The sequence below is a fragment of the Eublepharis macularius genome, chromosome 10 (genome assembly GCF_028583425.1).
Source record: "Eublepharis macularius isolate TG4126 chromosome 10, MPM_Emac_v1.0, whole genome shotgun sequence".
In the NCBI taxonomy this organism is placed as follows: Eukaryota; Metazoa; Chordata; class Lepidosauria; order Squamata; family Eublepharidae; genus Eublepharis; species Eublepharis macularius.
The window spans coordinates 2,630,699-2,655,583 of record NC_072799.1 but is presented as its reverse complement, the minus strand read 5'-3'; the positions used below and the strand labels follow the sequence as shown (position 1 = coordinate 2,655,583).

The 24,885-nt window shown below is 51.3% G+C and overlaps 1 protein-coding gene across 1 annotated transcript in view; it reads left to right on the top strand.

Annotated features, from left to right (window-relative positions):
- The first annotated feature begins 5,548 nt into the window (after positions 1–5,548).
- Positions 5,549–24,885, top strand: part of VAX2 (ventral anterior homeobox 2) — a 37,885-nt gene continuing 18,548 nt past the window's right edge. The window contains exons 1-2 of the mRNA XM_054990681.1: positions 5,549–5,798; positions 24,104–24,291. Of these exons, the coding sequence (XP_054846656.1) occupies positions 5,549–5,798; positions 24,104–24,291 (438 nt within the window). The remainder of the gene's footprint in view (positions 5,799–24,103; positions 24,292–24,885) is intronic.

Here is a 24,885-nt window from a genome sequence, read left to right as displayed (position 1 = left end):
GACCTGCAATATTTTGCAAACCTGACTGTTGAGAAGGGCCGAACGGCTTCCCTCCCCGGAGCCGCAGCCCGAGAAAGCAACCTGCCTCCCGCGGGTCTGAGCGCGCTTGTGGGGTCCCGGGGCTGTTTTTTTGTTTCCACCCGAATTTAGTTTGCGCCGGTTGCTGGATGCGGGGACTCTAAAGCGAGATGTGATTTCTTTCCAAATAAACGCAGACAAACTATGCATCTGGGTCGTGGGGAACTTCTGGGAATTTCTTCCTCGCCACCAAATGTTTGCGCAGCCAGAAATGTCGGGAAATCGCTTTGGAAGATGCTCTGGAGTTGGCGTCCTCTCCGACAATACTTCTGCCCGTGCAGGCGCCAGCAGCCCCATACCTTCTTATTAGGAAGCCCATCTGTTGTTGTTGTTGTTGTTGTTGTTGTTGTTGTTGTTGTTGTTGTTGTTGTTGTTGTTGTTGTTGTTGTTGTTGTTGTTGCCTTTTCACTGAAATCCAGAGTGAATTACCCAGTGCAAGTGAAAATACAATATAATCAACAGCAAGTCAGGACGTTCCCCAGAACTGGTGGTCTGGCTGGATGTACAATTGAAAGAAAAAGGGACGAGGGAGGAATAGATGTTGGCAGGAAATTCCGTCTTCTATCAGGCCCAGAAATTTTTGTCTCTCCTCCCCGCCCGCTCTTTTTTTGTGCTGAACATCCAGCCGGTGAAGAGCTCTGGAGAACTCCAAAGCTTGCTCAGAACTTTGCCAGGATTGGTTGGAAGGAGAAATAAGGCTGTCCTTGCCCGAGTGCGCCTGGTGGGCCATGACCGGGCACCCTACAGCTTTCTTCGGCATATTTATACCAGGTGCCGAAACCAGGGGCACAGGCGCGAACTGCCCTCCTGAAAACACCTGCAGCCCTCCGGATTTCCGGGTCACCAAATTCGCAAAAGGAGGGACCCACAGAACTGAGCATGGCTGGGGCAGGGAAGGGTCTTTATTGGCCACAACACAAAACCTCGAAAGCAGAATACAAAAAAAGTTTGTGTGCGTGCGTGAGTGTCAGCGACCCGTGTGAGGCCATTCAGACACCAGTACAAGAAATGTCATTTAGCAATAGCAGAGAGATGCTCGAGGGCTCCTTTTTCCTGGCCCAAGGAACCTCCCGCTGGGCACTGCCCAGGCAAAGGGATTGGGTGGCACATGCTTTCAGACCGGAACCAACAGACCCAAGGTCCTGGGCCGGCTTGGCCGGGCCCCCCAAGAGATCGGGTTGCTCTCTGTGGGCATCACGAAGGGCTCTGGTCTGTCCGGATCCTGGCAGCAGCAGGGCATAGGAAATAATCTGTCGCAACCGTGGGGAGAAATCCGTCTCTGCTGGAGATTGGAAACCTGCCTGCGAATTCGCCGGGGAAGGAGTTCCGGGGATGCGAACTTCCAAAGGGCATCCTAGAACAAGAGCCCCGTTTTTCTACGACCTGGCAGCATTTCCTGAGGAGGAGGAGGAGGAGGAGGAGGAGGAGGAGGAAGTATCCCAGGAAATTCCAGGCCCTTCCGTGCTGAGCTGTAGGGACCGCGTTGTTCCTAACAGAACAACTCTTCTGCCGACTAAATAAAACAGCCAGAAAAGCAGGTCCCTCTTCCTTTCTTCCTTTCTTCCTTTCTTCCTTTCTTCCTTTCTTTCTTGAAATTTTGGAAATTCTGGTTCCCAAATAGTTTTCAATAAAAGCCTTTTAACAGTCGTCCTCCCACCCCCCAGGGCGGGATCCAGCATCAGTTTAACGTCTTCCAACGCCGGAGCAATTCTGAAAGCGCACACGCAGAAAACCTGGTCGGTCTCTCGGGCGCCTCTGGACTCCAGTCCTGCTGTTCTACTCTAGCCCAACGCGGCTGGCCCCCTAAAAGCAGCGCCTGAGCTTCAGTAATTTGTTCGGAAGAAATCCGCTCTGCCATTGAAATCAAGACTCGGGCGCGGCTGGTCGGGTCTGCGGAGAGGGATCATGCCGGTTCTTTGGGAAGACTTCGAAGGGCTCGGAATAAGATTCACCCTTTCGGGTTTGGAAGCAAAAGGCAGCGACCGGCCCGGTGGGTAGGGCGAGGGGGGCGAGGTATCCGCCTGTTTGTGTGTTGGGCACATTGGCAGAAAGCAGAAGGGTTGTGACGAACGAGTTGTGAAAGGTGGCACCCGCTCGGCCCTGGCCGCGCACACTCAATTGGAATTGGTAGTCACTCCGGATTTAGGTCAGTGCTCCTGAGGTTAGTGCGACTGACCGAAATTGTAACGGATCAAATTTTAACCTCCAGCAAGGAAAGGGGAGCGTCTGTCTACAGCGATCGCCCCGGGAGTTTTCGGAGCGATTCTGTAAAAGAAAGCGTCCCGGTGTGTCTGCACGTGTGATGCAACCTGATTCCTGCCTAACCCAATTTCTGGATTTTACTTTACGGTTTCGCTGCTGCTTGCCCTGACTTCCTGTAAGGCGTAAAGGTTTGGCGCTTTGACTCCAAACAACTAGAGAAGGGTGTTGTTATTTAGTGGGGAAACATGCACGCCTGCGCTCGAAGCGACTAGAGAAGGAAAGAGGCGGGCGGGGGCTTTTCTTTTTCTGCAGACCGAGCCCCTCCTAAAAACGGCTCTCTGACCCATGTTGCTCCGTTTCTCTCTCTGCTGGGAGGCTGAGAGAAGGTAGACTTCCTCCGCCCGAGAGCCCGGACCGGGCCAATCCTCACCCGTCCGCTAGTTCCGACCTCCTCGGCTTCTTTCAGTTTGGGTCAAGTAAAAGGCACCCAGAGAGAGAGAAACAGAAGCGCAGGCGCCCAAATTGGAGGCGCGGGGAGAGACGCATGTTTGGGTTCTCCTTCAGCAATTAAAAGGCTCTGGACCCGATCCGGCGGAAGGTTCTCCGGCGCCAGGCCCACTGGAACAAGCTGCAGCGGGCTCCGGAGAATCCTCCCCGCACCGGGCCCTCTGTAAGTGGGACCAGAAACTCCTCGCTCTGGTTTTCAGCTCCCACCCCAGAGGAAAGCCGGAGGTCAGGAGAACGCCTGTGAATTCGGGCGGAGAGTTTAAAACCTGCTGAACTCTTTTTCTCAACCCCGGCTCGAGGGGCGACTTCACACGTGCCCCACTTGGCCTCCTCCGCAGTGCCCTTCAAGTGCCCCCAGAAGCACTTCCCTGGCTTTCTAAACTTCACCGGGGCCGCCGCCGCTCAGAGCAAGGGAAATGCCCGCAGTCTCCCAAGGACTCCTCCAGTGAGCAATTCCTCCCCCCCCCCTCAAGCGCTTCTGCTTTGACGCTTTTGCTGGCTGGACAGGCCAAGAATCAGGGGCGAATTTTCCCTGCATTCCTTCTCAGCTTTTATTTCCTGGGCAAAACAAAAACACCTCCCGGTCAGGTATGGCACCGGCCGCGGTCTCAAGGGGGCAACTAGCCTCGGTTGGGCTGGACTCCCCCCACCCCCCAAGCGGAAGGACAAGATCCAGCTAAAGTCCGTCTCGTTGGAATCAATGGTGGTTCCGAGTCAGGGCAACTGGTGCCGTCTACTGAGTCCAAACTTCGCGTGGTTTGGTCCAACGAAGATAATAATTACCTCTGATTTCTATCAAAGCAGTCCTAGTTTTCTGTGGTTTTTTTAAATAAAAAAGAAAGAGAAAAGAGGACCCAGGGCCCTTCCTCCTCTGCGCACGATCAATGCAACCAGACCGTTTCCCTCTTCGGTGTAAAACAAGCCCCGGTGCTGTGAAGGCGTAAGTTTATTTTTAAAATCTGATTTCCCCCGTTCCTATTCTCAGCTACCGCTCTCAATAAATCACATAGAGCTGAAGGCAACGTGGGAAGGGAAAAAGTGCATTCCCAGCGTCGGGCGACACCAGCTATTATCCAAGGGTCCCCTTCGATGGATCTGCAAACACCGTGCCCAGAGCTGGATCCGAAAAGGAAAGGAAAGGCAGAAAGAAAAGGGGAGCATGTCTGGCGATGCGGGGAGAGGGCAGGGGGGGGTCTCTCTGCAGGCACGCAAGCCCACCCGGCACCCCTCCTTTGAAACCAGATCCCTTCGAAGTCCCCAAAGCCCCGACTAGTTCCCTGCCACCTCGAAGAGGAAGGCGGGAGTCCAGCTGCGCCTTAGAGACCCAACTAGATTTCCAGGCGACGAGCTCTGGAGCGCCAAAGGCCCCTTCCTCCTTTCCCCCGAAGGAAATGTTGCCGGGGCAGGGACTGGCGGGCTGGCTGCTCGGAGCCCGAGGCGCCCTCTGGCCTGGTCACCTGCGCCGGCCGCCTGCTTGCGGGCCCAGGACCCTCCGGGCACCGACAGAGGCCTGCACAGGCCAAAGCAGGACTTCCCCACTCGGGCTAAGTGAGTGTTTGTTTCTCCAAAGTCACGTTTCAGTCCAGCCCAAAGACGGCCCAACGCACCGCCGGGCTCACCGTCACCACCACCATCATCACCATCCTCCGTTATTGCTTGTTTGCTTGCACCGGGGGCAGCTCCCATTCCAAGCGTCAACCGAGGGAGTTTCCCTGTGGAGTTGGGGGGGGGGCGGCGGGGAGAGAACGGCGTGTGCAGCGAAGTGGCGATTCTTTGTTTGCCAATGAATGGCAAGGGACTCCTGAGCAGGAAATTGCGTGTGTGGCCGCCAGTCCCTGGAAAATTGCTTCTTTACTTCCAGGGTTCTCTCCGTAGCCAGAGCTCTCTTGATCTCGCCCCACCCGCAAGAGCGGGTTATAAGGGGGTGGGGGAAGCAAAATCACACACACACAAAAATCAGGATTTGAGGGTGGGAAAAGAGGGTGGCCGGAGAGGCGGAGAGAAACTATGACCTGTCTGGACCAGCCCCCCCCCTCCTCCTCTTCCTCCTCCTCTTTGGCCCCGGCTGCCTCTCTCCTCCCCCCTCCCTGCCCATCCAGGTTGCCCAAGAGCCCGAGTCCGTCTCCCATCCGCGCAGAGCCCAACCTGAAGGCAGGGAGGGGAGGGCCCAGGCGAAGGGCGGGCGGGCGGGCGGAGGGCGGGCTGGCTGGGCTGGGCTGCGCTCGGCTCGGCTCAGCGCCGCTCCGGTCTTCTCTCCGCCTTTGCTCATCAGAGGGAGACGGAGGGAGAGCGAGAGCGAGCGAGCCAGAGGCGCAGCGGGGGGGATGGCCGGGCATGGCCGAGCGGCCCCGGAAGACAGGCAGGCCGGACCGGCCAAGTTCTGCCCAGGTGGCCGCGGGGAGCTAGGCAGGTAGATGGGGCTGGGCGGCGAGCGGGCGCCTGGAGCCGGGCGGGGCGAGTGGTGAACTCCGGGGCTGCTCCATCGCCCTCCTGAAGAGGGGCCCGTCGAGAAGAAACCCTCTTTCGGGGAGGGGGCTTTGCGAAACACAGGAGAGTCTCTGGGCAGCTCCTGGGGGGGGGGGACGGAGCCGGAGGTTCGCCTCCCACCATGGGGTTCGTCCGGGTCCCCTCGCTGGGCTTTGGGCAGCCGGTCTGCGATTGCTGACCCCACTTGGAGGGGGGGGGGCGTCAGAGCGGAGCCGAGAGAGGAAAGGTGGGGGGGAGCCGGTGGATGTTCCAGCCCGCTGGGGCGCTCCCAGGCATGAGCGATGGGGGGAGCGAGGCCGGCAGGCGAGCCCTCCTCCTGGGCGACTCCGGAGCCCCCCTGGAGCGAGCCCGGGAGAAGGAGAGTGCCAAGCTGCGAGCCGGGCCGGCCGGAGGAGCAGGACTCAAGGAGCTGCCGGCCGGGACCTCGGCTTCCAGCCCCGGCTCCTCCAAGGAGTGCGCCCCGGAGACCGACAGCCAAGCAGCGGGAGGCGAGGCGGATTACTGCCGCCGGATCCTGGTGCGAGGTAAGAGCCCAGAGGGGCTCCCCAGAACCGAGAGCGCCCTTGCCCCTGGACCCCGCCAAAGCCTGCCCTTCCTTCCCCCGAAGAAAGGTCGTTTCTACACGTGGAAATTGCATCCCCCCCCTTCTGAGGTCCAGCCCCTTCTCCAAAGACTTGGGCCCTCCAGCTGCTCCTCTGCCCCAGAGACCAGCCTGTTGACGGCTGCATCCGGCTTTCCTGCATCCAAGATGCCCCAACCGGGAGGGACTCCGTGCACCCCACGCCCTCCCCAGCCCGTCTCCCCTCTCTCAGCCTGACTCTCTCCTAGGCACCCCAGGTGGATTTCTCTTCCCGGATCGCGTCTCGGGCTGCGGCTGCCTTCCCATAGGGGCCTCTAGCGGCCCCACTTCTTCCAAGCCCCCCACCCCCATCGCAGCCTTGCTAACTAGCCGAAGTGCAAATTCGTTCCCCCTTTCCCATCAGGTCAGACCAAGGACGGGTCGGCCAAGGACTGTCGCGGGTTTGCCGGCTGCTGTTTTTGGGGTACACTGGAGGGGGGGTCGCCTATTTCAGAGCGGGGTTTCTCTGGAGGGGGAGGCTAGAATCCTGCCAGCAGCAGGAAGATCCGAGGCCGGGGAGGGAGGTGGTCTTCGCCCTTGCACCTCCAGGCCCAGGAGGCTGCTTTGGGGGAGCGGGCGAGTCCTCTTGGAAGCCGCCGCCAGAGGTGCCTTTTCGGGCAGGGGCGCGTGGGGAAGGGTGGCTGGCAAGAGTTCCAGGTGGCCGCTTCGGCTTGCCCACAGTTGTCGCAGGGAAACGGCGTCACTGCAGCATCAGCAAGCGAAAAGCGATTTCCCCCTCTCCCTCTTCCCCCCACGCGCTCGCCTGGCTAGCCTTTCTCCTTGCAAGGGGAAGGCAGCGCCTGGCTGGGCCCGGCTGTAGGTCGGAGCAGGAGCCTCGGCCCTCCCCAGGTCGAAGCCCAAATCTCGCTGCAGCCAGCCTAGGAAGAGGGGGAGGAGGAGCCCACTTGAAAATAAACGCACGAGTAAATAAGTCCACCCGGCTTTGGAGATGAATGTTGAGACTGTTGGCCCAAAGACCCAGACCTGGGAATGTATAGTCTCCAGGAGGAAGGAGTTAGCGATCCAAAGTAAACCGAACCTAGCCTGGCCTGGCAGTCAAGCAGAGGGTGTGGGTCTGCCTGCAGGTTATTTGTTTGTGCGGATTACTTTTGCTGCCGGGCTAGAGGTGTGTTGAGGGTATTTTTACGCAATCGCCCTTCTGTCTCCTGGCTATTCATGCGTTTTTTTGGTTTCTCTCGATTTGCAAATTTTCCTGTCTCATAATCGGGGCCTCCCAGTCTGCTTCCAGTCTAATTTTACAGAAATTCGGTATGGGCTACGAGGAGCAACGCGCCTTTTTAGTTTTGCCAAGCTCGCCCGGCCGCCTCCGGGTGCATTTTCCAGATTTCGCTAAGATCCGACTGTTTTCTCCGTCTCTGTCCCTCGAGCAGTCGGCCGGTTAGCGAGGCTTGAAGTTCCAGATTGGCGGTTAGGGTTGTCGGAAGCCCTGCGCTCCTGTCGGGACTCTCGGGAGCCCAGGCCGGGCTCCGAATTCGTGGTGACCGCGAGGCGCATTTGCCCAGGCCGGGCCTTGTTGGGGCGGCTTGTCTCCGAGGCTGCCGCCGCCGTGGCCTTTCCTTCGGCCGCCTCCAGGCCGATTCCGTCCGGCGACAAATGTAGGATCCCGATTCTCTTCTGCCTTTTCCAAGGAGGAGAAGAAGGCGCCTCGAGGCCTGGCGAGCCCAAGAAGTCGCAATTTCCCTCCCCAACGCAGAGGTGTCGAAAGCGCCCGGCGCGTTGGGCCAGGCCCGGGAATTTGCGTCCGGCCTTTGGCTTGTATTGTTTAAGTGGCGGAGGGGGAGATTCGGTTTTTCAAAACCAGGCCCTTCCCCACCCACAAGCGCGCCTGGTTTTCAGTCTCCCCTGCAGAAATTTAAAATATTTCAAGCGATTCTTGTTGCAAATAAATATTTTGCTAGAGCTGGAGGGAACCTTCCTGGACCTCGGATCGCTCCTCGATCGTGGGAGCGCGGTTGTGTCGAGGCGGAAATTATGGGTGGCAAGAGGAACACAAAGGAGGGAAAGAAAGAAAGAAAGAAAGAAAGAAAGAAAGAAAGAAAGAAAGAAAGAAAGAAAGAAAGAAAGAAAGAAAGAAAGAAAGAAAGAAAGAAAGAAAGAAAGAATTGCCAGCACGAATGTGAACAAGGAACTACCGTTACACTTTTCTGGGAGTGAGTCCCATTGAATATTATGGGACTTACTTCTGTGCAGCCCTTTCAGTGCTGCGGCTTTCATTTCTCTGTTTGCCATGTTTATGCAGAGAACCTCCCATGTTTTCCAACAGAGAGAGAACGCCCAGCCCGCTTCTCTTGGATCTTGCGCGGCGTAGAGACCTTTCGATTTAAAAACTATTCCCCGGCGAGGCCCGGCATTTTGTGCGGTGTGGGGTTGTTTTTTTTTATTTGGTTTGGTGGATTTTAAAACCCCTCCCTCCTCCGTGCCCTGCACCCTTCAGGCCGACGGGGCGAGCCGGCCTGTAGCTAGACAGACAGACCGAGGGCCTCTTTCCTCCTCTGTGCAAGGATGTGTCCGGGCATTCCGCCTTCTCTCCCCTCCCGAACAAAGAGCAGCCGCGCACAGCAAGCGCGTTTCCACCTCGCTAAGGCCCGGCGACGGCGAAATGCACCCCCCCCTTTGCATCTCTGCGGTGGGCACATTTACTCGCGAGTAAGCTTCGGCGGGGATCTTCTCCATTCTCCGGTTTGGGATGAATGCAACGCCTGCTTAGCTTTAACCGAGCCAGCCGAAGGCCTGAGCCAGGCCGCGCTGGGCCCTCCGCGCCTTCCTTTGCTTTCGACCGAGGAGAGAGAAGTGGGCGCCCGAGTCAGGCCTGGAGGCTGCCGCCAAGCGCCCTGCCCTCCCGCGGATCGCTGCCCTTGGAGGAGATGCCCGGGCCGCCCTGCTCTACTTTTGGCACCGAGATTATCGTCCTTGTCGGCCTTCTGGAAATTTCTCGGACTGTGAGGACTCCTTCGGGGTCGCCCGCGATAAACGTGTGAAGCCTCATCGAGGAGAGAGGCAAGCCCCCTTCTCCGATCCTGCTCCTCCGCCAGGTCGTCCCGAATGGAGGCTGGAGAGGTCGAGGCAAGAGAGGGGAGCAACTTCGGCCTACCTGGCCGTGGTTGCTTTTTTCAGACAGCGCGCGGGTGAGGACAGAGAACTCTTCGCTGCGATCCACCGGGCAACGTGGGGGGAAGCAGCCGCCAGGCCTGTGTGGGTTGGCTGGGGGTGGGGACTGGGGTGGGGCAGATCTCCGACGGAAGTCTTCTGGGGGCCGCTGCAGGTCCTTCAACCTCCGTGTCAATGTGTGCAACAGACGTTTCTGGATTTATTGGAAAGCTGCGTTTTGGCGATGCTGCGGGTACCTTGAGAGCAACCTGCCTCAGCCAGAGGGGTCTTTAATGTGTCCCCAAGATTTACATGGAAGTAGGATATTGGGGGGAGAGAGAAACATGATTAATAGCACTGATGGGGGGGGGCTGTCTGCCATTGCATGTTATTACTAAGGTCACAGCGGACTCGAACCCACAGTGGAATAGGAGAGAAAAGCAGGACGGAGCGGCTCCAGGCCAGACCCCCATCCTTCAATCCAACCGATCTCAGGCAAGAATTCAACCCGGGCCCAAATCTCTCCTGTCGAAGCACAGAGTGGCTGAATCGTCCCCAACAACACACGTGACGTTCCTTAGGCTGGGTCAAGAAGAACAACCCGGCCGGATAACTCGAAGGCCGGATTTGTGCACAATGGCGGGTTTCTTGGCAGGTCTTTAAGGCGCTGCTGGGCCCGAATCTGGCTTTCCTTTTTCCCTAAAGCTCTTCCTTAGGGGATGGTTTCTAAAGTATTTTTTCTCTAAAGGCTTCTTCTCTATCCATCTCTTCTTTGGGAGCGGACAATCTGTTCTTTCGCGTAATACCTGTTCTTTGACTTCAGACGTAGTAACCCAGTGTAGCCACACACCCCGCCACCGGAGCGGGGGCGGACTGACCTTAAGCCAAGCGGCCGGGCCGAGAGCCACAGGCGCTGGACTCCCCCGGCTTTCCATTGGAGTTTGCTTCCTTTGCGTCCGAGTAAACGGGCACGAAGGGACCCGCGACTCAAGCTCCTTTGCAGGGGCTTTGCGGGAAACCTTCGCCCCGGATCGTCCCTGAGGCCTTCAGGGCGAGTCAGTTTTGCAGACGGATCTCCCGAAATAACTAGGCGACTAGCGCGCGGGTAGAGCCACCAGCCCGTCCTCCGCCGCTCTCTTTGTCCTGCAAAAAGCTCGCCCGGAATTTTCCGGAGCGTTTCCTCGGCCTCTCTCGCTTTCGGGGCCCTTTCCGCCGCCTCTTTCCAGAATCCCCTTCTCTTCGTTTTAAGGAAAAAGGCCCCGAGCTGGAATGAGACGGAGGCAAAAAGCGGCGGGGATGGGGCGAGTCAGGAGATGCCAAAATCCTGCCCACGGGCTACGATGCAAGCCAGACCTCAAGCCCTTGGGCCTATAGGTACCATAAATGGGAAGTTTCGGTGCGCCTGCAGGGCTCGGTGTCAAGGCTAGGGCGCCTTCTTCAGTCCCCGGCTCGAGATCGTTTCACCTGCGACAGATTTACACAGAAATAACGGAGGTGTTAGTAGAAATTATTTGCAAAATATACTTGCAAGGAAATTAGATCCTCAGTGCCTAAATCACCAAGAGATAGATAATGTACGTTAAGCTTTAAATATCCCTCCAAGTCTGCGTAAACGTTGGGCTCGCTAGATCTACCTCGATCTTCATTTCAGAAATCCGGGCAAGAATTTCCTTCTGGAAATAATCCGGGTCACATTTTTTTTCCTCTTCCCCCACCCTTTCCCCCGTAGCTCGAGGTCGCTTTACAGCGAAAAATTAAGAAGGCCGGGGTCATTTATGTATCCAAAAGGGGAAAGATCTGTCCAGCAGCCAGCCCGGCCGCATTTTCTCCTAAAAAAAACCAGGACCGATCTGACAGGAAGGGCTCTCACGCGAGCCTCCCAGAAATGCCCGTCCATCTCGATGAAGCTCGAGTAGGAGATCTTCTCGTGCCCGTTTAACTGGCCAGCAGATCTTACAGGGTTGGGGGAGGCTTTTCGATGCACGTGTAAGTCTGGTTCGGATCTCAAAAGAGTCCAGAAACCAAGCGCGAACCAGGGCCGAGGCGAGGGTGCTGGCTGGGGCATTTGGGAGCGGTCCGGACCCCTTCGCATCCGGGGCCTTTCCTGCCCCCTGGGGCGGCGATGGCTATTGTAGAAACCGCTTCCTTCTCAGTTTAACACAGCGGGCTCGGTAGGGTCTACCGACGAGCAAAGCAAAAATGCCCCAGCTCTGGATTGTCCATTTCCTGAAGCCGCTGGGGGAGGGCCCTCCGTAGCCCCGATCCAGGAGGGAGTTCTCTGGTGGGATGCCTGAGAATTGTCCCGGGGAAAGGCCGGGTGGCTTCCCCCTCTGGAATGGGGGGGGGAGATCTCCCTTCTGTTTTTCTATTTAGCTGATCAAAGAATGAGGCTGTTTGGGGAAGGAGACCTGGGGGGGGGGTGCGGTCAGAACAGCGTTTTCCTTCCTAGCTGGCGGAGAAATCGGTCGCATTGGAGTGGGAGGAGCCCCCCCCCATTTCACGTTTTTGCAAAGCAATCATTTGAAATCATTTTGCAAAGAAATCATTTGAAATCATTTGAAATCATTTTGCAAAGAAATCATTTGAAATCATTTGAAATCATTTTGCAAAGAAATCATTTGAAATCATTTGAAATCATTTTGCAAAGAAATCATTTGAAATCTCGGAGCTGATTTTATTCCAGCAAAATCTGGAATCTCGGGACCTGCCGCTGGGCCAGTCTTGCCTCTCTGCATTTGGGAGTCGGGCGATTTCAGACCGTCCTCAGAATACGGCGCGCTAGCCCGGGGCCCGGCCTGGCCTTCTGGTCTCCCTCCCCGCAGCGGACCAAGCCGTAGCCGCCAACTCGTGGGCATTTGGGCTGCAGCAGAGGAACGCGGGTTTGGCGGAGACTCCTGACGCTCTTTTCCAATCGGCGCGCCCCTTTCGCAAAGGAATGGCTCAGATGGCGCCCGGGGAGCGCAGGATCCCGGCGGGAGATGCGGGGGGGGGGTGGCTCTCTCAGCTCCTCCGGCCTCTGGGCCCGACAGCTCAGCCAGATCTCCGGGGTGGGGTCGCAAGCGGCCTGGCTGGTGCAAAGCGCAGGGCGCAGCGCTTCCAGGGCAGTCCCTGCCAAGCGGCTCGAGGGTCTGCATAATCCCCGCAGCCCAGGCGTCAGCGCACCCAAGCCAAGGGCCACCCGGGGAAGCCACGGTGGTGGGGTGGCAAAGCGCTGGGTTGCAACTAGCGGGCCGGGCAGCGCTCAGAGGCGCCCCGGTCGCCCATCCCTTTCCGCGGGCGACCGTGCTGGGCGCCAGGTGCTGTCAAGGGGCTGCACTTCCGCCGGGTCCAGCGCATCAGAACTGTGGCGCGAGATGCCCAGGATTTCCCTGGCGAGCCCAAAGCCTCAGGCCGCAGTGCGGATGTGATCCAAATTAAACGCCGGTCCGGAAGCCTTAAGACCCAGATCCAAAGTGGCAGAAGATTGCTAGACTGAGAGATCGGGAATGGAGATGGAGGTTGGAAATAATCGCCTGAATGGATGCATATGGCAGCTCTGTTCCCACGTTTCAGCGAAGGCATCCGCCTCCGGTATGTGCACGCATCTGTGCACGCATAAGAAAGGGCCAACCCAGGTTCACTTCGCAAAGGGAAATGGAGACCGGTAACAAGATAAAGTGACCTGTGAACCACGCCTTCCGCAGCACACGCGTTGAATGGAACATGAAAATGGGCCAATGCCAGTAAAAAAAAAATCAAGTGGACACTGTACTGGATTGTACTCGCATTCACTGTAACTTGGGAACAGGCCTTACACAATGCGTGCAGACACAGATCTGCGTGCCTGCGATAGAGGTGTGGACGTGCAGGAGTGTGGGTACCTGAGCCTATTCTATGCACCAAACAGGCACGCGGGGGAAGCCTCCTTGCGGCACAGTCGCCTGGATCCCGCCCAGCCGCTGGTCGTTTCAGGCAGGCAGCCCCGTCTGTCTGCGGTCGAACAGCGAGATCCAGGTCTATTGGACCGGCGTCTTGCTCTTAGGATGAAATGTAAGCTTCAGAAAACTCGAAGGACTTACTTCCGAGTAGATGTGCTTAGGATTAGGTTTACGGCGGATAACATATATTGTTAATCGCAGGGAGAAATTTTCCCCCTCTAGATACATTATTCTTTAATTTTTAGGAATAAAAAGGCTTCACATAAATCCTTCCGACTCCGTGCGCGCGCATTTTCCCGCAGCAAAAGATCGAATTCGCCTGCGCCTTGGCTAGTCACGTCTGCAGTTTTCTCTGCAAATTCTTATCCTGGGTTGCAGCTTCGAGGTGGGGTTTTTCTTTCTTTGCCGATTCGTTAAAATCTCGAGCTCAAAAAAATCATCCTGGTGCTAAATCGGTTTCGTTTTACAAAAAGGACTTTTGTAACGAACGAACGAACAATTCGGAAAAATACCAAGCGCCTCCCGAGGCACTTGTGGCTCTTTCGGGGCTCTGCTTTCTGGCTGGGATCAAGCCCGGCTCTGGGGGCACGTCCCTTCCTCCAGACTCTGTTTTCCAGCCGCTTCCAAAAGTCCGAGAAAAGTAAGCCGCCCCGCCTCCGATTCTGGGCAAATAGCAACCACCGAAAAGAAGCGTTTGCTCAAAACAGAAGGGAGCAGTGCAGCCAGCCGGGGAGGGTGTGTGTGTGTATTTGCTTCAGATGGCATCTATGCTTTTGAAAGCTGTTGACTGTTGTGTCCGGAGGAGATCTGTGGATTCACACGTGCTCCTGTTTGCCTGACTGAAAAGCACAACTCTGAGTGTGGCACAGGAAGAGAAAGGGAGGGAGGGAGAGGGAGGGAGCCCACCGCACCCCTTGCTTTTTACTCGCCTCTGATTTTCACGGGATAGTTGTTTGTTTGTTTGCTGTCTGCATTATTTATAGTCCGCCTTTCTCACTGCGACTCAAGGCGGATTACGCAGCGTGAGTCGGTTCGGTCAATTTTAAAGACATTTCAATAAACAATGTAATTGGGTCTATAAATGGAAATGGGCAAAGTTTCAATAACCGGCGGAAATCCCATACAAAGTTGAAAACTGCTGAAAGGGGGGCGCTTCTCCTGCGCAATTCTCATTGAAATCAATGGATGCTGCAGGAGATGTTTTCGGGGCATCCCTGACGGTAAAACAGGAAAGGTCTGCAGGTGGAACTTGATCCGTGTTCTTGAGCCCGCAGTGGCTGCCACCAAGTAATGGGCCCAAATCCAGAGCGCCATTCACCCGGGCGAGACCCATGGAAATGAAGCTGTATATAAGGCCAGTATGGTGTGTTGGTTAAGAGCACAGGACTCTAATCAGGAGAGCCGGTTTTGATTCCCCACTCCTCCACCTGAAGCCAGCTGGGTGATTATGGGTCAGTCACAGCTCTCTCAGGGCTCTCTCAGCCCCACCCACCTCACAGGGTGTTTTGTTGTGGGGATAATAATGGCATACTTTGTAAACCACTCTGAGTGGGCATTAAGTTGTCCTGAAGTGCGGTATATAAATCGGTTGTTGTTGTTGTTAAGAAGGGCCCTGGTGCCAGGTTCCGATCCACAGCTCTTTTGCTTAGAAGGAGCTGCCTGGAAAGTTGGGGATGGCCCTGGTCGCTGCGTATTCATTATACCCTAGTACTTTGTTTATCGATGTGTCTTTGAGTCTATTGACTCTGCTGTGTAATTCGCCTTGAATCTCAGTGAGAAAGGCGGACTATAAATAAGGTTGTTGCTGTTAGTTTACAGTCCGCCTTTCTCAGTGAGATCGAAAGAGGATTGCAAACTGCAAGTGAATACAATATAAGGAACAGCCTCCAGCATTCACAGGGCAAAAATACAATACGATCAACGGTTGTGGGGCATTCAGGGAAAACAGGATAGGGAATGGTAGCGTCAAATCTGAAACTAGCAGAAAGCTTCATCTATGTGTTCTGTTTTCTGCTAGTTTCAGATTTGACGCCACCATACCCGATCGTATCTTTCTGAATTAAATAATAATAGTAGTAATAACCTGGGTATCCCAGGTGAGCCTGATCTCATCAGATCTCGGGTCGGCCTTGGTTAGTAATTGGATAGGAGACCTCCAACGAAGACCAGGGCTGCAGAGGCAGGCAAGGACAAACCACCTCTCTGTTAGTCTTTTGCCAAGAAAACCCCACCAGGGGTCGCCATAAGCCGGCTGTGACTTGACGGCACCACACACAGAGTAATAATAATAGCAATTGTAATAATAATTATCCGTCTCTCTCTGGCTTTGTAATAGAGACGGCTAAAACTCGAGCCCACTCCACAGGTTTCTTTCTTTCTTTCTTTCTTTCTTTCTTTCTTTCTTTCTTTCTTTCTTTCTTTCTTTCTTTCTTTCTTTCTTTCTTTCTTTCTTTCTTTCTTTCTTTCTTTCTTTCTTTCTTTCTTTCTTTCTTTCTTTCTTTCTTTCTTTCTTTCTTTCTTTCTTTCAAGGACCGCTTGTAAAGTGCTTTGGTCGCTTGAAACGTGCTCCGCGTTTCCTAGGGTTGCGCTCCGCTATACCCCTACTCAAGAGTAAGCCCTATCGAGGCTCGGTGGGCGTTGCTGCTAAGTCAGCGTGCTTCGGGTTGCGTTTCCTTTTTCCTCCGCCTCCTCTACATTTTTTCCCGAGCGATCCTGGTCTCTTACAGCTCTTTTATGCTCGCAGCAATAGATGCATTCCGATTGGGGGGGGGGTCTTTATTTCTCCCTCCCCCGACCCGTTTAACCAGCAGATTCTGGAAGAGAAAGCGGCTGCAGGTGGCAGGACTGGTCCAAAGGGGAATCCAAAAAAAATCCCCTTTTATTAGGACCAGCCAAAATGATACAAAACACTGCGTAGAGTTCTCCTCTTGGTCAGGCAGTTTTTTGTTTGTTTTTAAGGAGAGGGCAAGAAATGAAGAACAGATTTTAAATCGTGCATCCTTGGCCGCCAGGAAGAAGAAGCAAAGCAAAGCAAAATAAAACAGAAGAAAAGAAATGGGAACTGTGCCCTTGAAAATATGTGTAAAGCAATATTTGGAATGCCTCCCTCTCAGCGCAGATCCAGTGGAAGGCTGCCCCCCCCGCCCCCCATTATTTTAAAATATCTCTCTTGATGAAGTCCTTGGACGCCTCGAAAGCTCATTTTATGTTTTTGACGCTAGAGTAGCCCGAAAATGTGGAATGGACTGTTCTGTCTAGAGAGCTGTGCCTTGCAGAGAGCTTCTTTTCTTAGATAAAAAAGAGTACGGTTCCCCTTCCTTCCTTCCTCCCTCCCTTCCTTCCTTCCTCCCTTCCTCCCTTCCTCCAATGTCACAGGAAGGCAGCCAGCCAGCCAGCCTTGATTCTGGGCGGCCTTTGAGAACAGAAATACATGAAACCACATTCCTTCCCCCCGTAAAGAAATCTGGGTTACAAAACGAGGAGGCTGGCCTTTTCCCGGAGCAGATGAGGAAAGGCGCCGGAGGCAGCTCTGGGCTGAATATTATGGGATAGCAGCGTATGTAAGCTGGATCATGACAGCGTATTTGTACATGGAAGTCCGGGTGAGGTGGTGGGTTCAGAACACACACACCCTTCCCTTCCCACCGGTACAAAATCCAGTTCGGGTGCGGGCCCAGGCAAAAATGACCCTTTCTAGATTCATTTCTCCTTCCCCTCGCCAAGCAAATGTTGCCCCTAAAGCTAAACCTCTTTGGGGGGACAAAATCAATCCATTTTCAGGGGACACGGGAGGACTTCCGCGGTTCGTTCACACGCGTGATGAAGCGTTTTCTGGGGGGGAAATGCGGGTTTTCTTTTTAAACGTTTGACGTCTGCTTTAGTATGTGCCCAAAGACGCAAGCACCAAACGGAAGCACCTTTACCTGGCCGTCTGTCTCTGGACAATCCACGGATAAGCTAGCAAAAGGCTCTCCGACTTCTGCCGGGAACCTTCTGAAAGGATTGCTCAGGAGTAAAGAGCCTGTCGCCCAAGCTAACCCCACATTGGAATTCTTCCTTACAGAATTTTTGAAATCTCTCCTCTCCAGTTATCTGCCTTTTACAGTCCTCCGAGATTATTCGTGACCGGGTGCTGTTAAATAATCTCCACTCTAATTTTAATTAAATGTATTTGTTTCCTTTATTTATGGCTCGCCTTTCTGGCTAGGATGCAGGGCGGATGAGAGAACGTAACGCTCTGCACACAGACGCCATAGGACCACCAAGGATTGTCTAATAAATAAATAACAAATATTATTAGATAATAAACATTTTAAGTATAATAAATGCTTTTAATAAAAAATAAATAAATGAACAATGAAGAAGGACTGGGATTACAGAATTAGTGAAGATCCAGAGGAGTTAGCCGTGTTAGTCTGTAGTCGCAAAATAGTAAAGAGTCCAGTAGCACCTTTAAGACTCACCAACTTTATTGTAGTATCAGCTTTCGAGAACCACAGCTCTCTTTGTCAGAATTAGCGAACAATCAAAAAGAGTCCAGTAGCACCTTTAAGACTAACCAATTTTATTGTAGCATAAGCTTTCGAGAATCACAGTTCTCTTCGTCAGATGCATGGATCTCCTCTGGATCTATGACCTTAGTGAACAATGCAAGCAATGGGCTGTGAATCAGAACTCTGCTGGTTCGAATCCCATGACTGCCGTGAGCTCTGCAACTAGCCTTGGGAAAACCATTCCTCTCAGCCTAGCTTTATAACAACAATAAAAATAACAACAACATTTTATTTATATACTGCCCTTCAGGACAACTTAACACCCACTCAGAGTGGTTTACAACGTATGTTATTATTATTCCCACAACCACAAACACCCTGTGAGGTGGGTGGGGCTGAGAGAGCTCTGAGAGAGCTGTGACTGCCCCAAGGTCACCCAGCTGGCTTCAATCAAACCCAGTTCTCCAGATTAGAGTCCTGCACTCTTAACCACTACACCAAACTGACTCTTATTCCAATGATAATAACAACATTGACTTTGTTCACCCTCTAAGTGGAGAAATAATCTGTCTAGAGGAACAGTATATAAGCACAGTTATTATTATATGAGAGCGGCTGCAGCACAGTGACTAAGTGGCTGGGCTGAGAATCAACCCTCTGCCAGTTCGACTCCCACTCCTGCCATGAGCTCAGCAGGTGGCCTTGGGTCAGCCACTCCTTTCAGCCCAGCTCCCCAGCTGCATTGTGGGGGATTATAATAATAACATTGAATTTGTTCATTACTACGACTGGGCACTAATTTGTCTAGAAATACTAGACACATACTAAATATTTTTGGATCCAGATGGGTAGCTGTGTTAGTCTGTATGTAGCAGCAGAAAAGAGCAAGAGTCCAGTAGCACCTATAAGACTCACAAAATTTGTGGTAGGGTAGGAGCTTTTGTGAGCCACAGCTCATGTCTTCAGATATAGCTAGAACCAATTTTTTGGGACACAGTGCCCTGCTCCTGTATGAAGCTGCTGAATGCAGAATCAGACCTTTGGACTCTCCAAGATATAGGGACAGATGGACTCAAATTCTAGCTGTCTGACCAAGTGAGCTGTGGCCCACGAAAGCTCCTACCCTACCACAAATGTTGTCAGTCTTATAGGTGCTACTGGACTCTTGCTCTTTTCTACTGCTACAGACAGGCTAACACGGTTACCCACCTGGATCTATCAGTATGATCAAAAAAGTAAAGAAAGATTTACAAGATCAGAAAACAATGCAGTGAGACATGATACTACATACAACAATCAGTGATCTGCAGAATTAGAGAACAGTGCAATAAACACTGCATAATATACACAATGAAGACTGTCTGACATTCCACAGGCATTACCCTTATTTGCTTTATCCAAATGCGCTCCTGAACAATTCCATTTTAGTTCCCAGGCTTTGAGGCTCTCATGATTTCCTGACTCGTTGCTGGGAGGGAGGAGCCAGTCCACAGAGGGCTGATTCCTGACATGGACGTGGGCAGGCAGACAAGACATTAATAGCCACGCAGCCCTACACTGACTTAAGTGCGCTTAAAGCCATGGGTGCCAAAGGGCGGAAGGCAGCCTGAACTCTGTGGCCAGCGTGTGCAAATGAAGGGCACGGGAGCCAGACCAAGGCTTCTCCCAAGGTCTGTTTTGTGCTAAATGTAGTTCCCCCCAATCAGAGACACAAATGTCTACATCCTGCTAGGAAAAATCTTACACACGAAGAAGCCCTGACTGGTGACTCACGCACTGGCTGCCTGGTTTGTGTCCTTGAAGAGAAACGAACTCTCCTACCAGCCTGCTTGAGTGCTTGTTTGTGTATGTCACATTTTTATCTCCAGTAGAGACCCAAAGTGGGTTCCATCATTCTCCTCCCCTGCATTTTACCCTCACTGCAATCCTGTAAGGCAGGCTAGGCCGACAGTGCTTGACTGGCCCAGAGTCACCAGCACGTTTCCAAGGGAGAGTGTGGATTGGAACCCAGGTTTCCCAGATCCTAATCTGAAACTCTAACCACTACACAACACTGGTTCTATATGTCTATGTCTCAGTAGTGGTTCTGTGGCTTGTTTGCTGCCTTTGTGGCTGACCGTATTGTCCTGTTACGGTGTTTTATGTTTTTGGTATTTTGGTGTCATTTTTATGGTTTTATGGTGTTTTATGGTTTGGTGTAGTGGTTAAGAGTGGCAGGACTCTAATATGGAGAACCGGATTTGATTCCCCACTCGTCCGCTTGAAGCCAGCTCAGTGAACTTGGGTCAGTCACAGCTTCTAGGAGCTCTCTAGCCCCACCCACCTCACAGGGTGATTGTTGTGGAGATAATAATAGCACACTTTGCAAAGTTTTCTGAGTGTATCATTAAGGTGTCCTGAAGGGCTGTATATAAAATGAATGTTGTTGTTGTTGATGATGATGATGATGATGATGATTTACATTGTTACCTGCATTGGGTCCTAAAATGATGAGAGAAAGGCAGGTCTATGAATATTTTAAATTAATGAATGAGTAGCAAATAAGTTACTTTTACCTAAAGAAAGGGAATTGTGGGTTTTGCAGGTGACCTAATTACTATCAGATACAAATGATTCTGTTACTCTTTCTGTGGCAAAATATAGAGGGGCAATAATTAAATATCAGAGAAAGGCCATTAAGTAAGGTTCTTCCCATTTTAATTTCTGCTTAAGGCAATAGCCGTATGCCATATGAGCACGACTAGAGAGAGAGAGAGAGAGAGAGAGAGAGAGAGAGAGAGAGAGAGAATTGTATGGTGAGAAAGTTATCACGTGAGAAGTTTTCTGTGTTGAGGAAGAGTCTTTAATTTAAAAAAATGAAAAACAACATGAAACTCCTTATAATATATTTAAAAACCGAAGGCTCATATTTCTATCTGGGGTAACGCGGCAGCTGAGAGAGATACCAATCAGGAAGTGCCTCCACCTTCTTTAGAAACTAATTTCTGTTCTGAATTTATTAGATGGATGGGACAAACCATCACCCCTCCTACCAGTAATATGGGGATGAGAATAATGTTCTCATCCTACATGATTTTAGCTGTCCCAATGATCATTGAGTTTCAAATCCAGGGCTTTTTTCCAGCAGGAACGCGGTGGAACAGAGTTCCGGCACCTCTTGAAAATGGTCACATGGGCTGGTGGCCCCGCCCCCTGATCTCCAGACAGAGGGGAGTTTAGATTGCCCTCCGCGCCACCAAGCGGCGTGGAGGGCAATCTAAACTCCCCTCTGTCTGGAGATCAGGGGGCGGGGCCACCAGCCATGTGACCATTTTCACCGAGGGCAATTTAAACTTTAAAAACTCCCCCCTTGTTCCAGCTGACCCAAAGTGACGTCATTGTGCGGTCTTGAGTTCCACCACCTCTTTTCCCAGGAAAAAAGCCCTGTACAAATCTATGAGAGCGGGGAGCTGTATGGAAACCTGAACCATTAACTTTTATCTACATGCACGTCTTTTGCAGGTGAATGCTACCAGAGCCTTGCAAAAAGCCAGCAATCCTCCATGTGAAAAAACCTCATATAATTACATTTCGCCATAAAGGGATTTTGCACACATTTGAATATAGGGTGCACTGTGTTACATCATCCACTAGGTGTCTCTTTACCTTTTAGGAGAGTTCAGAAGGCCCAAGCACACCTGGCTCCTCTTTGTCCATAGGAAAGCACCTATCTTGTCCACCTTCAATCCAGGTAGGGCCGCTGCCTTCCAGAATAGAGGAGGGCCGCTGCCTTCCAGAATTGAGGAGAGCACTTTACAGTCTAGATGAGACCAGACTGAAACTTTTTGGAAAAGCCACAAAGATTTCCCCACACCGTTTTTGCTTGATGAGACAATCATGTGAAATATACTCCTGTGTGAAAAACTCTTCCTTGCCCACATCAGAGAAAATGCCAGCTTGAGTGTGTTTTGCGTGAGATAGGAACACTCACAAATGTCATGTGAGAGAAGGGACGCGGCCTTATGTTTACGCTGAAGTCCTGCAGCATAACAACTCTGGCACTGTGACTCTAGTACAGGAGTTACTCTGTATGACTCTGTATGCTCTTTTCTTAAGTCTAACTGGAAATGCAATGAAAAATTGTTCTACTGCTAATTCATTATCATGTAGTTTTTGGTTTCAGAGTCAATACCAGTTGGCTCCAGTTCCAAATCAAGCACTGCAGGGTGTTTTTCTGTGGCATTATTGCAGATTAAATAAATGGATACTGCTATTTGGTCTTGTTGGCGTTTGAAGCATTTATTTGCTTATTCAGATACAATGTCCCATCTTTTCCTTGTGGTACAATGCAACTTACAATTCTAAACTAAAGCTATATATAATAAAATAAGTCCCCAGTAATTGTCCCCAAAGAAAAGGCCTGCAGCACAAACCCCATTAAAAGCCATGGCAAATAAAGCAGTACAGTGCAAACTTCTTGAATACTTTTTATTTTATTGCTAAGATTAAAAGTCCAATAAAAAGAACAGAGAAAGAAAAGAAAAAGAAATTTAAAAAGAAGAGAAAGAAAAAAGAAAAGAACAAAAATTAAAGAAAAAAACAAAGAAAAATAATATTTCATTTTCTATTTTTCTCTACAACACCTATCATATCTTTACAAACATTATACTTGTAGTTTTCGTACCTCCAAAATTTACCTTTTCAATACTGTCCCCTTTCTAATTATTTTTCCCAAATTTATCTTCTCAGAAATCAAATCTACAAACTATCTGTTCATTTTTTCTTGTCTCGTGCAGAAAGTCAATTAGGGATTTCCAGTTAACCATAAAGAGAGATAATGTTTTATCTCTGGTCAGAGGTGTAAGCTTAGCCATCTCCGCTAACTCCATCATTTTCACAATCCAGTCATGCATTGAAGACAATACTGTACTTTTCCATTTTTGCACATATAAAAGCCTAGCCGCCATTGTCATATATAGAAATAGAATGCCGTGTTTATTTTCCAACTGTGCAAATGTTTAAGGATGGCAGTCTCCCAAGGGAGCCCATTCCACAAAATAGGATCCTCTACTGAAAAGCAACAGGCTCTGGTAGATGCCATGTGGGCATCCTTAAGTGGTGGGGCAGCCAGAAAATGGCAGGATAATAATAGATCTGGAGGAGTTAGCCGTGTTAGTCTGTAGTTGCAAAACAGTAAAGACTAACCAACTTTATTGTAGCATAAACTTTCAAGAACCACAGCTCTCTGACAAAGAGAGCTGTGGTTCTCGAAAGCTTCTGCTAGGATAATCATTGGTACACAGGAACATATGTGGAGAGCTGGTCCTCCAGATGCGCATGTCTTAGACCATTCTTATCCATTCTTGAAGCATCACTTCCCCATCCACACCAAAAAAGCCAGAGGCGGACTCTAGAATGCAAAATCAGCCCTGGAAAAAATTTGGACTAAAAGAAAAAAAAATCAGAAATCCGTCCCCGCTTCCTAATGTGCAAATGCAGGCTGTTGATGGGAGACAATACAGGACTCAGTGGGAGAACACTTGCTTTGCATGCCCCAAATCCCAGGCTGGATCTTTGACACTGTGATGGCTTTAAGTGTGTGTGTCTTTAAATGCTTGGTGTGCTACAGATGAAGAATGGGGGTGAAAGAGAGGGATGAGTGAGGGAGAGGATTGGTTGATGATTGAGAGGGTGGGTGGAGTGAACTGCAGTTTTTAGTTACTGAACAGAGAGAGAACATTCAGTCTGGGCAAAGCAGGCAAGCTGCATGCAGCCTGAGGGTGTCTATGCATTTCTGCGCGAAATATTGATTCCAGTTTAGACAGGCAAACTGTGTGTGCGCCTGAGAGAGAAAGTCCCTGTATATCTGAGAGATTCATATATCTAAATCCGATAAACTGTGTGGAAAGGCCTGAAAGAATCTAAGTCTGTTATTCTTTTAAAGAAGACCTGTGTGGAGAATTACTTTGTGTAACGGAGCCTAAGTAAAAAACTTTAAGAACTGGGAACTATCTTTGAAACCATCAAGCTGAAGTACTAGTGTGAAACCAATATGCTTCTTGTAAAAATAAAAGTTTATTTTGTTTCTTTTGTTCGTCCCAGAGTATCTGTTATTCCCATATCCCTTTCCTTTCCTCAGGGCCACGTAGTCCCACGAAGGAGCCTGACCCTTGGGCACGTTACTAAAGGGAAATTTAAATTAACTATTTTGGAATATAATTCCTGGTGGCAGCAATCTATCCAGAGGGTGTAAGAAAAGGGTTAAAGGCAAAATCTAACTGAAAAATAAAGAAGGTTGTAACAGACGCCTTTAAGTTAAAAGTTCCCAAGTATTGGAAAAGACATTGCAAAAGGTCTGGGGAGCCACCACCCATCAGCATATGACCCCTCAGTCTCTCAATCTTTCTCAACCTGTCCTACCTGACAGGGCTGTTGTTGGGAGACAACAAAAGGGTGGAGAATCATGTACACCTCCCAGATTTCTTTGGACAAAAGGATGGAATAAAAGTGCAATCGATAGGATTATTTTGCAGAGTTCCCTGTCCAGCTGTGCATCACAGCTGTGTATATTCTGAAGCAGTCCTAGACAGAATCCAAAGCAAAGGGCTGGGAGAACTTTTGAGCTGAATACCAAACTCTCAAATGGTGCACACTCAGGTGTCAGCTGGGCAACAACAACCTCCTCAAGTCTATATCTGTGTTGCTGCCCCTAGATGCCAAAGGGACCATCCGGGAGATCGTCCTTCCAAAAGGTTTGGACCTGGATCGGCCGAAAAGGACCCGGACTTCTTTCACTGCTGAACAGCTCTACAGGTTGGAGCTGGAATTTCAGCGCTGCCAGTATGTCGTGGGCCGGGAAAGAACAGAGCTAGCGAGGCAGCTGAACCTCTCTGAGACGCAGGTAAGAGGTGAAAGAGGGCATATGGAAGATTGCTACTCTCTCCCGGGAGGTGTTGGGCATTTATGGGACTTGCTACCTTTCCCTTGCGCATCAGGAGGCCCAATGAAGATCTCTAACAGGCGCTCAGAGCCAAATGCCTTCAGAGTTTGGTAAAGCCGCCAAAGGCCAGATAGTACACTGGAGCAGATGCTCAACTCCTCTGCTTTCCCAAAAGCCTTCTAAGCCAGAAATCTTCCTCATATTGTAGGGATAATAATGATACCGACTTTGTTCACCACTCTGAGCGGGGCACTAATCTGTCTAGAAGAGCAGTATGTAAGTGCACTGTTGTTATTTCCAGTAGCCGTGAATTTTAATCACTAACTATATGCAGTGTACAAAGGGATATATTTAATTTGCATTTCCTGTGTATCAGTTTCATGTGATAACTTCAGGTTGTAATTTTGAGGGAGGATAATATTATCTGTTTTAGAAATGTAGAGCTGGAAGGTATCCCCAAGGGTCATCTAGTCCAACCCCCTACACAATGCAGGACATTCACAGCCATCTTCCTCCCCCTCACCTCCCCCATGACTGCTGCTCAATGCCTAGAGG